Genomic DNA, 13,353 nt, shown 5'->3' with positions numbered 1-13,353 from the left:
CACATGTAGAGAGGCTCGCCCTGAATACGTCTCTGCATCAATACTGTGTCATATCTATAGCGTCACCCACTGGACACAGGAAGTCACTGAATATGTCACTGTTGTGTTTTCAGTGACACGGATTCCAATTAGGTAGGAACCTTTCCACAGGCAACGGGCGAGCACACATCGGGGCGCGCAGCCTCCGACGGCGCCACAGCCAGACGTACGTGGGGCAAGGGCCTGTTCATCGCTGCTTGCAGCTGTAATTTTATAATTAAGTTTCAACGACAACTGAGTTTTTTTATAACTATCCTACCAGTTTTATACAACCTTGTGGTTTTTCCCGAATGAAGCCAATAGAATATATATTTAGTAATACTTTGCCATCAACCAGTTGAGACCCAAACAGATTGCTTGTATGTACTACAGCTACAATCACTGAGCTGCTTTCAGTGAAGGGTGTCAGACTTCCACCGCTTGACCACCATCGAGAAGAGATTTGGCAGAGCCTTTCGACCGAACCGCATTTCGTGTCTGGGACCACAATGCCCAGAGTTTGCCATGAGGGGGTTCCGTCCATCGCATCCAGTGCTTTGGTTCTGACCGAGTTCTAAAATCCAGACTGGCCTTCACATCTAAAAGTAGGCTTAACCACCCTCTCAACTGCTTATGACTTCGTTGATGTCATAATAATAATAATAATAATAATAATAATAATAATAGTATTATTGACAGTAATTCAACCTCTGAATTTCATATTTTCAGTTTTACACATTCAGTATTAGTTACTAGAATCTGTAGTGAACAGATTATTTCCTCCACCATTCCCCATTTTCTCATTCAATTCACTATCATCTTTTTGACTGCTTGTATATGGTAAATATTCATGTCTAATAATAATTTCATTTAAGTCATTTGTGTTAATATTTACTTTTTTAACATTTTCATTTAGACCCAGTCGTGATTCTGTGTACTCCTTTTGAAGTGGAGAACGGAGATCAATTTGATCAAGAAGTCACACTTTTAGCTATTTGAACGTATTGATTCAAAATGATTGGTTTGATTTTGTTTTTTCTCTTCGGAGGTGGTGCCCCTAAAACAAGTGCAAAAACGTTGAGATTCCGCTACACTGTATTCCAGGACACATTGAATTAGGTAGGGAAGAGGAACATCAGGTGCAAGGGTGGGATATGGGCAGTATTCAAAAAACATCATGTCTACCTCCTGATGAAAATCTTCCCTATGTCATCTTCAATAAAATGTTGTCTGTGGATGATTTTTTTTCTTTTTTTTTTTTCTTAGGCTTCATTGATAGCCTGCTTCTATGTCCTTAGCCTTGCCTGTTAACTTGAACATTATTTTGGTGTGCTGTTCTTTCCGGAGTGTCGCTAGTTTCCTGAAAAAACACTTACATTAAGGGCTGAAACCAGTGTGCGAAATACCCATTAATAATCGGGGGGGTCCCATCTCCCATTTGTTGCGCAATACTGTTTCACCACCCCAGGTGCCACCCTGCAGTATTGGCTATCTTCCCTGTCAGATGTGGGCTTGTGGGCCTTTTCCACAGCGCCATTTGGAAAGCAATTAATTAAAACATTAAAATACAAAATTACAAACAAAATAATTGGTAACCCTTTCTTTTACAGTCCCCTAATTACCAGGTATTTACCTGGTAAATTCATGGTAACACAGAACTGTTACTAGGTAATTACCAATGGTAATAAGAAAGTAAATACAATGCAACTATGGCCAAAATACTGGGCATTTACCTCGTAACTATATGGTAAATTATAGTGTGTTATTGGGTAATTACTGCTGGTAATAAGAAGGTAATTACAATGAAACTATGGCCAAAATGCTGGGTATTTACCTGATAACTATATGGTAAATTTTAGTGTATTAGCTGGTAGCTACAGTCCCCTAATTACTAGCTATTTACTCAGTAAATATATGGTAACAAAAATGTGTTACTAGGTATTAACCACTGTAATAAGAAGGTAAGTACAATGAAGCCATGGGGTATTTACCCAGTAAATTATAAAGCGTTATTGGTAATAACTACTGGTAATAAGTGGGTAAATACAGCGAATCTACAACTGAAATACTAGGTATTTATCTGGTAAATTATATATTGGTTTTGGGTAATTCCCACTGTAAAAACTAGGTAAGTACAGAGAAAGTATACCTGAAATTCTAGGTATTTATCTGGTAAATTATATTGTGTAATTGGGAAATTACCACTGGTAATAAGCAGGTAAGTACAATGAAACCATGGCCAAAATACTGGGTATTTACCCAGTAAATTATAAAGCTTTATTGGTAATAACTACTGTTATATGTATGGTAAATTAAGATTGTTTGCCATTGAATAAGCACAAACTTGTACCATGTAGGTTCAGATATATTACTATGCAATACATGATAATTTTCTTGGTAAGTAAACTAAAACTGTACTGTAAAAGAAAGCCTTGTTTGTTTCCGTGTAATTACCATGTTCTTACATATATCATTTGTAATAGATAACTCACCTCACTGGTAATTAAACACAAACTTGTACCATGTAGGTTCTGATATATTACTATGTAATACATGATAATTTACTCAATAAATAAAGTAAAACTGTACTGTAAAAGGAAGCCTTGCTTGTTTGCATGCTATTACTATGTTCTTACTAAATCCTTTGTAATAGAATATTCCATTGTTTGTGCAGTTAAATGAATTTGTACCATATAAGTTCCACAACATTACTAAGTAAAATGTGACAAATTACCCAGTTAGTAAGATGAAAATGCACTGTAAAAGGAAGCCTTGCTCGTTTCGATTCTATTACAGTTTTTCTCGATTGTTTACACACATTTTCTGAAAGCATGCCTCATACTCTCAGAACTCTAGACACAAATCAAAAAACCCACACACAATGGGCAAAACCCCTCACTTCTCCTGCAAAATGAAACTTTACATTCAAAACAATTTTATTTCTTCTCAAAATGATATTTTGTTTTCAAATGACACACACAAACCATCATAGGAATAGACATTTATAAGAACCAGTTGAACTCTGATGTGCTCAATGTAAAACACTATGATGAATGGAAAACACTTCTTCTCCATTCATCATTCACCTTTTTTGTTCAGTGTTACACTTTGTACAGACATTGCATACATAAGTGTGTTGTAAAATATTTTAGAATATTGTTTTTATACTCGGAACACACAAATACACAGTAAAGCTGCGTTCACACCGGACCTTTTATTTTTGTCGCTGGCGACAAGTTTACATATTAAGTTAATGCAAACGAGCGACTGAGTGATTAATCGCTCAGGCGAAATGTCGCTGGGGCTCTGAGCGACAGCGTCCGAGCGACGGAGCGAAAAAACGCTCTGTCGCTCGAGTTGAGAAACCCCAACTCTCTGGCCGTCAGTCGCTTGTCGCTCAGCGCTGACTGGCTGCTGTAATCTATATGTAGGCCTAATTATGACAACTACTGAAACCATGTAAACGTAATACAACTCCACCGGTCCGGAAGAGCAAAGCCGGCTTTACGTTGACACACACACCGGAGACAAATGGCCAGGCGCTCCTCAGCTGGGATGGAGCGCCTGTAGTTGGTGTCCAACCGGGCAATCCTGCCTCCGATTCTCGCCAACAGCTCGTCAAACTGGGCCGTTGTCAGCCGCGTATACCGTTGAAAACGGGAAGAAATGAGCACCTCTGAGCGACGTGAAATTCACTGGAATCGCTTGAATGACGTTATCAGAGCGATCTGTTGAATTGTGCCGACGAGCGACTGCAGCTGAGCAACAGAGCGACTTTTTTGGAGCGACATGAGCGACAGCGACAAAAATAAAAGTTCCGGTGTGAACGCACTTTAACAAATATATTTTCCCACAAAAACAATGTACACGGTGTACATCCCAACCAACACAAAGTTGCACATACAGTGGTCGACATACAAAACAACAGAAGAATTTGCAGTTACAGTAAAAAAAAATTAAAAAAAACTATGCTGCTCCTCTCTTCTGTTTCGGTCGGGCCACAGCACCTCATCCACATTGCATCATCATGTTGCCCTTTTATGCTAAAGCTCTGATTGCTAATTGTAAAACTGTGTGACAGGTGTTTGCCCATGTGATGAGTCAGTGTGCATAGTAGGGCAATTAACTTTAGAATTTTGAATAACAGTGTGTTCCTTGTGAAAACAAGAGATTTTCTCCATGGAAATTGTGCCAAATGCAGAGAATTGTGCATAGTGTTCTGAAAAAAGTGTGTTTTAGAACTGCAATTTGAGTGTAAAGCAGGAATTGTGCTTGTAGTTTAGCAGAATTGGTTCAGGGGGTTGGTGCACAAGTTTCATGTTGAGGTCATTGTGTCTCAAGTACCAGTAATTGTGTGTAAACAATTGAGAAAAACTGTAACAGGCTCTTGCCATATAATTTGTAATAGATTATGCCCTTTTCCATGCAAAGAACACAAACTTGAACCTTAAAAGTTCCACAACATTACTAAGTAAAACATGTCAAATTACCCAGTGAGTTTAATACCAATATATAACAAAGGTACAGTGTAAAGAAGATGTACCAAAGTTACCATGAACATTATTAAGTAATATATACTTGTACTGTTCCCACTACGTGTTATATACAGTACAGACCAAAAGTTTGGACACACCTTCTCATTCAATGAGTTTCCTTTCTTTTCATGACTATTGACATTGTAGATTCACACTGAAGGCATCAAAACTATGAATTAACACATGTGGAAATATGTACTTAACAAAAAAGTGTAAAACAACTGAAAATACGCCTAATATTCTAGTTTCTTCAAAGTAGCCACCTTTTGCTCTGATTACTGCTTTGCACACACACTGCATTCTCTTGATGGGCTTCAAGAGGTAGTCACCTGAAATGGTTTTCACTTCACAGGTGTGCCCTGTCAGGTTTAATAAGTGGGATTTCTTGCCTTATAAATGGGGTTGGGACCATCAGTTGTGTTGTGCAGAAGTCAGGTGGATACACAGCTGATAGTCCTACTGAATAGACTGTTTTGTATTATGGCAAGAGAAAGGCAGCTAAGTAAAGAAAAACGAGTGGCCATCATTACTTTAAGAAATGAAGGTCAGTCAGTCCGAAAAATTGGGAAAACTTTGAAAGTGTCCCCAAGTGCAGTCGCAAAAACCATCAAGCGCTACAAAGAAACTGGCTCACATGAGGACCGCCCCAGGAAAGGAAGACCAAGAGTCACCTCTGCTGCGGAGGATAAGTTCATCCGAGTCACCAGCCTCAGAAATCGCAGGTTAACAGCAGCTCAGATTAGAGACCAGGTCAATGCCACACAGAGTTCTAGCAGCAGACACATCTCTAGAACAACTGTTAAGAGGAGACTGTGTGAATCAGGCCTTCATGGTAGAATAGCTGCTAGGAAACCACTGCTAAGGACAGGCAACAAGCAGAAGAGACTTGTTTGGGCTAAAGAACACAAGGAATGGACATTAGACCAGTGGAAATCTGTGCTTTGGTCTGATGAGTCCAAATTTGAGATCTTTGGTTCCAACCACCGTGTCTTTGTGCGACGCAGAAAAGGTGAACGGATGGACTCTACATGCCTGGTTCCCACCGTGAAGCATGGAGGAGGAGGTGTGATGGTGTGGGGGTGCTTTGCTGGTGACACTGTTGGGGATTTATTCAAAATTGAAGGCATACTGAACCAGCATGGCTACCACAGCATCTTGCAGCGGCATGCTATTCCATCCGGTTTGCGTTTAGTTGGACCATCATTTATTTTTCAACAGGACAATGACCCCAAACACACCTCCAGGCTGTGTAAGGGCTATTTGACCAAGAAGGAGAGTGATGGGGTGCTGCGCCAGATGACCTGGCCTCCACAGTCACCGGACCTGAACCCAATCGAGATGGTTTGGGGTGAGCTGGACCGCAGAGGGAAGGCAAAAGGGCCAACAAGTGCTAAGCATCTCTGGGAACTCCTTCAAGACTGTTGGAAGACCATTTCAGGTGACTACCTCTTGAAGCTCATCAAGAGAATGCCAAGAGTGTGCGAAGCAGTAATCAAAGCAAAAGGTGGCTACTTTGAAGAACCTAGAATATAAGACATATTTTCAGTTGTTTCACACTTTTTTGTTAAGTATATAATTCCACGTGTTAATTCATAGTTTTGATGCCTTCAGTGTGAATCTACAATTTTCAGTCATGAAAATAAAGAAAACTCTTTGAATGAGAAGGTGTGTCCAAACTTTTGGTCTGTACTGTACATCCAGTACGTTAACGCAGATAAACAGCCAGCCACACTCAGTTTTCACGAGCCAGGAAGCGAGCGCCTTGCTCCTTTACAGTTTCCATACTGACAGGTGAAAGACTTGAAGGTGAAACACAGGTAGCGATAAGTGCTAATGTTATCCATTAGGATAACAACAGGCGCTTAATGTCATATGCAAATATGAAAGGTAAACGTCATTGATATGCTAATATGGTAACAAAAGGCTTGAAACGCTATTAGCATGCTAACACAGTCAAACAATAGGCTAAAACGCTTATAGGTTAGCATTAATGCTAGCAAAGTTAGTTGGCTACTATCAAAACAGATATGCAAAAAACGAACTTTTACTCTGTACAGAAAACACATCTAAGACATTTAAACTTGTGCTTTAAGGTGCCAAACAACCAAAACTTATAGCCATTGCTTTCGAAGGTGTCTAGAAGAAGTTTAAGACACATGGAAAACCTTAATCATGTTCATCACTTGTTTACAACAACTCGTCTCTATCCCATAATGCATAGCGCATCTCTTACAAGCCTTCAAAATAAGAGTACATCATGAAATAATGCAAAGCAATGTAATATTATCACCTTTTTAGCTGTAAATAGTATTTTTTTTAACATTACATGAATTATTAACTCCCTTTTTAATGAAATGAATTAAAGGGCAAATCACAACTTTTATCAGAGGGCAGAACAATACTTATTACTGCAGATTCGGGGTTCAAAGACAACACACAAAAAAACAAAAACAGAACTCTTCAAAATGTTTCCTACAGTGTCCTCCTCAGTGAACTCTGGCAGCAGCCCGAAATATTCACATACTTTATTTCAGATTTTAAAAATTTTGAAGAGTTCTGTTTTTGTTTTTTTGTTTAAGTGTTGTCTTTATTTACCAGTGAGGTGCGTTATCTATTACAAATTATATATGTAAGAAGATGGTAATTACATCAAAACAAACAAGGCTTTCTTTTACAGTACAGTTTTAGTTTACTTACCGAGAAAATTATCATGTATTGCATAGTAATATATCTGAACCTACATGGTGCAAGTTTGTGCTTATTCAATGGCAAAGGGTAAGGTATCTACAAACAATCTTAATTTACCATACATATAACAGGAAAATACTTACCTGTTTATTACCAGTGGTAATTTCCCAATAACACAATATCATTTACCAGATAAATACCTAGAATTTCAGGTATACTTTCTCTGTACTTACCTAGTTTTTACAGTGGGAATTACCCAAAACCAATATATAATATATTATTACCAATAACGCTTTATAATTTACTGGGTAAGTAAATACCCAGCATTTTGGCCATAGTTTCATTGTAATTACCTTCTTATGACCAGCAGTAATTACCCAATAACACACTATAATTTACCATATAGTTACCAGGTAAATGCCCAGTATTTTGGCCATAGTTTCATTGTATTTACTTTCTTATTACCATTGATAATTACCTAGTAACACTTTTGTGTTACCATGAATTTATTATTAGGGGACTGTATAAGAAAGGGTTACCAAATAATTTACATTTTGTCTGGTTATAAAGGATAAGACAGCATGCAAAGTGTATAATGTATGTATGTAAAACTGAAATTACAAAAATCTTTGTTAAAAACATGTTTTCCAATTACACTGTAACATAAATAGACATGTTCTTTTTGTTTAAATATAAACAAAAACTTGACAAGATCAATTCAGTTTTAACACAAAAGGTTTATTTTTAGTGCAATTTAGAACAAAGCACACGTTTCAAACATTTTCAATTAACAGAAAATAAACATGTTCTTTTTGTTTAAACATAAACAAAAACTTGACAAGATCAATTCAGTTTTAACACAAAAGGTCTATTTTTAGTGCAATTTAGAACAAAGCACAAGTTTCAAACATTTTCAATTAACAGAAAATAAACATGTTCTCCAATTACATCCTTGAATGTATCCTGAACTAAAACTTCACAAGATCAATTTAGTTTCAACACAAAAGTCAACATATGTGTGGTTGACACTCTGCTGGAAAGAATGGTGAATGGCTAGAGCATGTATAGGCCTGGGGAGGCAAAAGACAGTCCATCAGCAATTCGGTTGCCAGGCATGATATTGTCTAATATAAAGCCACAACCAAATAGGCCTACCCAACCACACAATAAGCCCAGCATCTGCACAGCTTGGGCACACACACACACACACACACACACAAACGTGCAGCTTATGCACAGCAGGCAGCTCTATTACAATTCAGTCACAACAGACCAGAGATGGAAAAAATAATTTAAAAAATCATCTTACCTTAAACAAGAATGGACCAAAGATGCCTTGGTTTGACGTCCTCTCGTTGTCGTCCGGGTTTCCAAGAAGAGGAGAGACGGTGGCCTGCTTTAATCCAAGTTCTCATGATCGGCACTGGATCAAATGTGTCCAAAGAGGGTCCGTTTAGGTTCACGAACAGAAGTGAAGACAGGCTCTCTTCACGCAGCCTGTTACGGCTTTGGCTGGCTGTGTCATTCACGGCTGAAAAGCCTCTCTCACACTCAGCAGACATGGGGAGGTAAGTGTGACTTGCTGTGCATAGCCTTTCTAGTGTTCCGCCCTTTGGTGTACCCTGCAGTTTCCAGTCTCTAAACTGCTCCACAGCCTCTCTGGCAGGTTCACCCAGTGATTTAGCAAGGCCGTGTACTTCTTGTTCTCCATACAATGTCAGGTCCCCCTGCTCTCCTGGCCAAAAGCGCTTATCAAGAGCCTTGAGCATCTGGACCAGGTCTGACTCCGGTAAGCGCTTGGTTAAACTGGCAACCACCGATTCATAAAATCAAGGCTTATTTATTTTCCCCCTGCCTTCTGTCAGCTCCACACCCTTAAAAAGGCCTGATGAGAAGCGCTGTTCAGCCTTCCTCGTGGATTTTCCCCCACTTGTCTTCATGGCTGTCAAAACATTGATGGTTTGTTGAATGTGCAGACTTGAATCATCAAGCGTTGTTTCTCTTTTCTGCAACTTGAGAGACAGGGTCTGAAGTTCACGTTTCATGACAGCCAAATCTTCCAAAAATCCTGAGTTGGTTAGGTGCTTATGAGGCCCTTTGTATTTTTGCCTCTCAACATCAGTGCGCGTTGTGTCCTCACTGGATGTTTTAAAATGGCGCTCTAGTGCGGGGAAATCTTTCCATACAGCTTTTATTGTATTAAAGCTACTAGCAATCCATCTGATGGTGAAAATTTGACCAATTTTCAATATTTGCATGTCGAGCTCAGTTGCTGCTTCTTGTAGCATCCGGGCATTCCTGGATGACTGGTGATAGAGTGAGTATAGTTTTGAAATAAATATCTCAAACTGATTAGTGCCACCCACTTCTTTAAGCGCATGTTTGACAGCCAGTTCTAATCTGTGTGCCAGGCAGTGTACAGACTGCACATTAGGAAACTTGTTTTTCAGTCTGACAAGTCCACTGGCTTTTCCCGTGAGCACCGCAGCTCCATCCGTGGCTATACTTATTACATGCGTCTTTAAAAAATCATCATCCTTTCCTGCTTTATGCAGACTCGCCATCAGAGAGTTAAAAATGGATTCGGCATTGACCCCCTCTGTAAGTTCCACTATATCCAGGAAAACATTGTCTACATCACCCTTACCACTGACATCACATCTTACATAAATGATTAGATAGGGACGCCCGTGAACAGTACTTTCATCGATTGTGATTGACACCCACGATTGCATTTCTTTCACACTGGAGACGAACTTGCAGCGCATTTCCTTTGCAATGTGACAGATTATTTCTGCGCAAGCATGATCAGATTTGTGGATGTTGCCGACTTCGGCGCCATTTAGCTCCTGCATTTTAATGAGCGGTTCGAGCTTTTTATATGACAGCCTTTCCTTTGCTATGGTATAAGCTGTTCTAAATGACACTGTTGTTTTTTTGAGTAAATCAGCCTGCGCATCGATGAAGTTGTTTGGGAGGGTTTCTTTTTCTTTTAACTTGGCTATTTCCACTGACCTTGCATGGGCTTGGCTGTCCTTGTGTTTATATATCTTTTTTCGTAGCTTCTTTGCATTAGGGCTACTAACATAACCATTGACCCATTCTTCCGCAAGGTGTATACCCGGCCCCTTTTCTGAGAGCAGCAAGGTCTTAGCTTTCCTGCACATTAAACATTCTAACTTTCCGCCCTTAATGTCAAGCCAAAGATAGCGGTTTTTCCATTCACTCGTCTGCTTCATTGTCCAACCAGCCGGTGGGTCATTTATGCTAATAGCAGGCACCACAATACCTGCCTCTTTTCTGGGGCGCTTTCAGCCTGACTGGGAGTGAGATGGCCCGCTGACTCGCTAACGCTGGTTGCTACTGCTGTGCTTGTAGCTGCAGCATCTTCATTTACTGTGGGTGTCTCTTTCGCTTTTTTGGATGTGAACCAAAAGTTTGAAAGTAAATTAGTTTGCCTTCGCTTCGACATTCCGTAGCCTGACAATGAGCTCTGCTCGCTAATGCTGAACTGTCCGAAGTCTCTCTGACCTTTCTCATCCACATGGCTAATTTGCATAATCAGCAAGCCTTCCACTGTGTTTAAAGGACAGGCTCTGCTTTTGCCAGACAAAAACAGTACATATTTGTGAATTAATTTTTTTAATCATGAATACTAGACACATTAGCAATTGTCATTAAACTATTTTTTTTTAAGTTTAATGTGCCTAATTACGTTTTATTGTTTTTTAAGACCCCCCCAAATCTTGCCTTTGAGGCTTTCAGGGGGTCTCGAATGCTAATCAGGGGGTCTAGCCCCCCCAGACCCCCCCGTATTTCGCACAGTGGCTGAAACACATATCTCGTGTGTGCAGTGCATGACAGCTGTTGCTGAGGATGGTGTGATTTTCCTTTATCTTCACTGAAAGAGAGGGAGATTGGGAGTGAAAGAGGGATACGGAGGGAGATAAAGAAAAAGAAACACCCCACAGAAACACAGCACTATTAACTTCACTGTACGTCACTTAACTATAAACAATAAGAAAAACTGAAATGGCAAATTTACCTTCACAAAAGGACATTAAAAATGACTCAAAAGAAAAATTATTCCTAAAGTTATTTTTCTTCTTCATCCTGTAAAACTTTGACACTAGATACAACAAAGTAAATTAACATAAATGTGTGATGTGCAGCAACCTCTGGTGAGCCAGCTGGTGTTAATCCACAGCTCCAGGAACAACAATAAACCAGTCTGAAGTGGTGTGGATCTGAGTCACACCACAGTGGCTGGTCTGGCCTGATATTTTCTTCTGTTATGGTTTTTGCATTTGTATGCAAATGCAAGGAATAAGATGTAGGCATGCCCATCTGCATTATCAGACCAGCAACTTCACATGCTCATGTTTCTATATGCACACCTCTCTCAGCACCTTTCCTTCATGACTAAGATGTGACAATGATGAAAAACTATAACGAAATGTCAACAATATCAGGTCGGCATTACACTCCCAGTAGGGTATGAATTCGGGTGGAGGACGGAACAAAACAGCGTCACACAAGACAGGTAACAGAGATGTGCCCAGCGGAATAAAGGGGTTACACAAATTACTAACGTGAATAAAAGTCTAACCCTTTTGTCTGAAGACTGAGACAATGACTAAATCTAAAATAGCTGCCAATATTAAAGCAACAGCTTCAAAATCATTTTGATGGTGCATTCTTAGGATAGGATTTCAGAGTTACAAACATGTTTACTTCGAGATACATATTTTAAAGACATAACATTGTTATGATGTAATGCGTTTTGTTTGCAATTGGCACCTACATTAAGTCTGACAAATTGTTACAGACCTGGGGTTTGTATTTACGACAGTGGTGTTTCACACAAAAACTGTGGGGGGTTGCCAATCTGCATGCAAAGCCAATTTCTACATAATGTTGCTTTAACACTGTATGGCTGATTCTCTGCCACTGTGTGTTGTAACCTTTTACCTATGTCATACAGAGGAAAGCTGGGCTTGGCAAGGAACAGTCCTGGAGACTGACATTTTTGGAAACAGGGTTTTCAAACAAAAAAGATCTCTGTCCAGATGTGTGTATAATGCTATTTTCATTAAACAACGTCAGCAGCCATTTTTGTCTCTTTTCCATCATTGTATCTTTAATGTCTGTTTGTGTCTTTCTAAATGACATCCATTTTGTCAATGTACAAATTCAAAAACTCCAAGATAACATGAGACATGAGTTCACATTTTGCGACTGATGCTACATACACTGATAAGACCCAGTTAGGAAAAAAAACATGTGTCCTTGTTTCCAAAAATCTCAGTCTCTGCTCATCCAAACATAAACACTGAAAATTGAGTTTGTAAATATATTCACTCTAGAAGGAGTTTTCCAAAAAGTCAGTTTTCATTCATTCCAGACTGGGAAACTGTGAGCACACAAAAACCTACTCATAAACTTTGTTGCTACTGTCATTCTTTGACAAAATGTTTGTGTCACTTACCTGTATAGATTGCATTACCTTGAAAGTTAGGCCTTATTCTTGGGTCATAACTGACCATCAGTCGGTTCAAGATGTTGGAGGTAGAGTTAGCTGGAACCTGGGCCAAATCTTCTGGGGACAACTGACTGTTAAATAGGATAGCAATTGAAAAAAACAATATTAATGTCCAATCTAAAGCAAAAACATTGTTTTCTTCCAAAAATGCTGGATACATATAAGATTACTACAAACAAGGAGAACTAAAGGTATTAAATAGTCAAGTGCATTTAACAAAATGTTTTCAACATAACAAAGCACCATTTTTTTCTAATCTTAAAAGCACTACAGGAACAAATTGCAAACAAACAGGAAGCCAGAATCAAAACATTATCTAAATACCACAGTGGCCTCCAAAGGGGCATTGTATCATCACCTAGATTATGGTTTACAATACAATTGCAAACTATACAATTTGCACTTGTTCCTGTTAAAAAGGATGATTCATGCTTCTGGTAAACACTTCTTTGGTCAGTCAGTGGCACATAATGGGTACTATCACTAATTTTATATATAGCCTGATTTCAGCATTAAGTGAGATACTTTAAAATGAGGAAATATTTTAACCTATGTCAGTGTTACTGCTAC

The 13,353-nt window shown here is 39.1% G+C and overlaps 1 protein-coding gene across 1 annotated transcript in view; it reads right to left on the bottom strand.

Moving 5' to 3' along the window:
• The window catches only part of LOC311265262 (glycine receptor subunit beta-like), a 264,340-nt gene that overhangs the window by 177,849 nt on the left and 73,138 nt on the right, over window positions 1-13,353 (bottom strand). Inside the window, exon 3 of the mRNA XM_084366739.1 lies at window positions 12,748-12,854. Coding sequence (XP_084222865.1) covers window positions 12,748-12,854 — 107 coding nt within the window. The remainder of the gene's footprint in view (window positions 1-12,747; window positions 12,855-13,353) is intronic.

This window comes from Pagrus pagrus (genome assembly GCF_965226575.1).
Source record: "Pagrus pagrus genome assembly, chromosome: 2".
Taxonomy (NCBI): domain Eukaryota; kingdom Metazoa; phylum Chordata; class Actinopteri; order Spariformes; family Sparidae; genus Pagrus; species Pagrus pagrus.
This window is presented reverse-complemented; position numbering and strand designations above follow the sequence as displayed.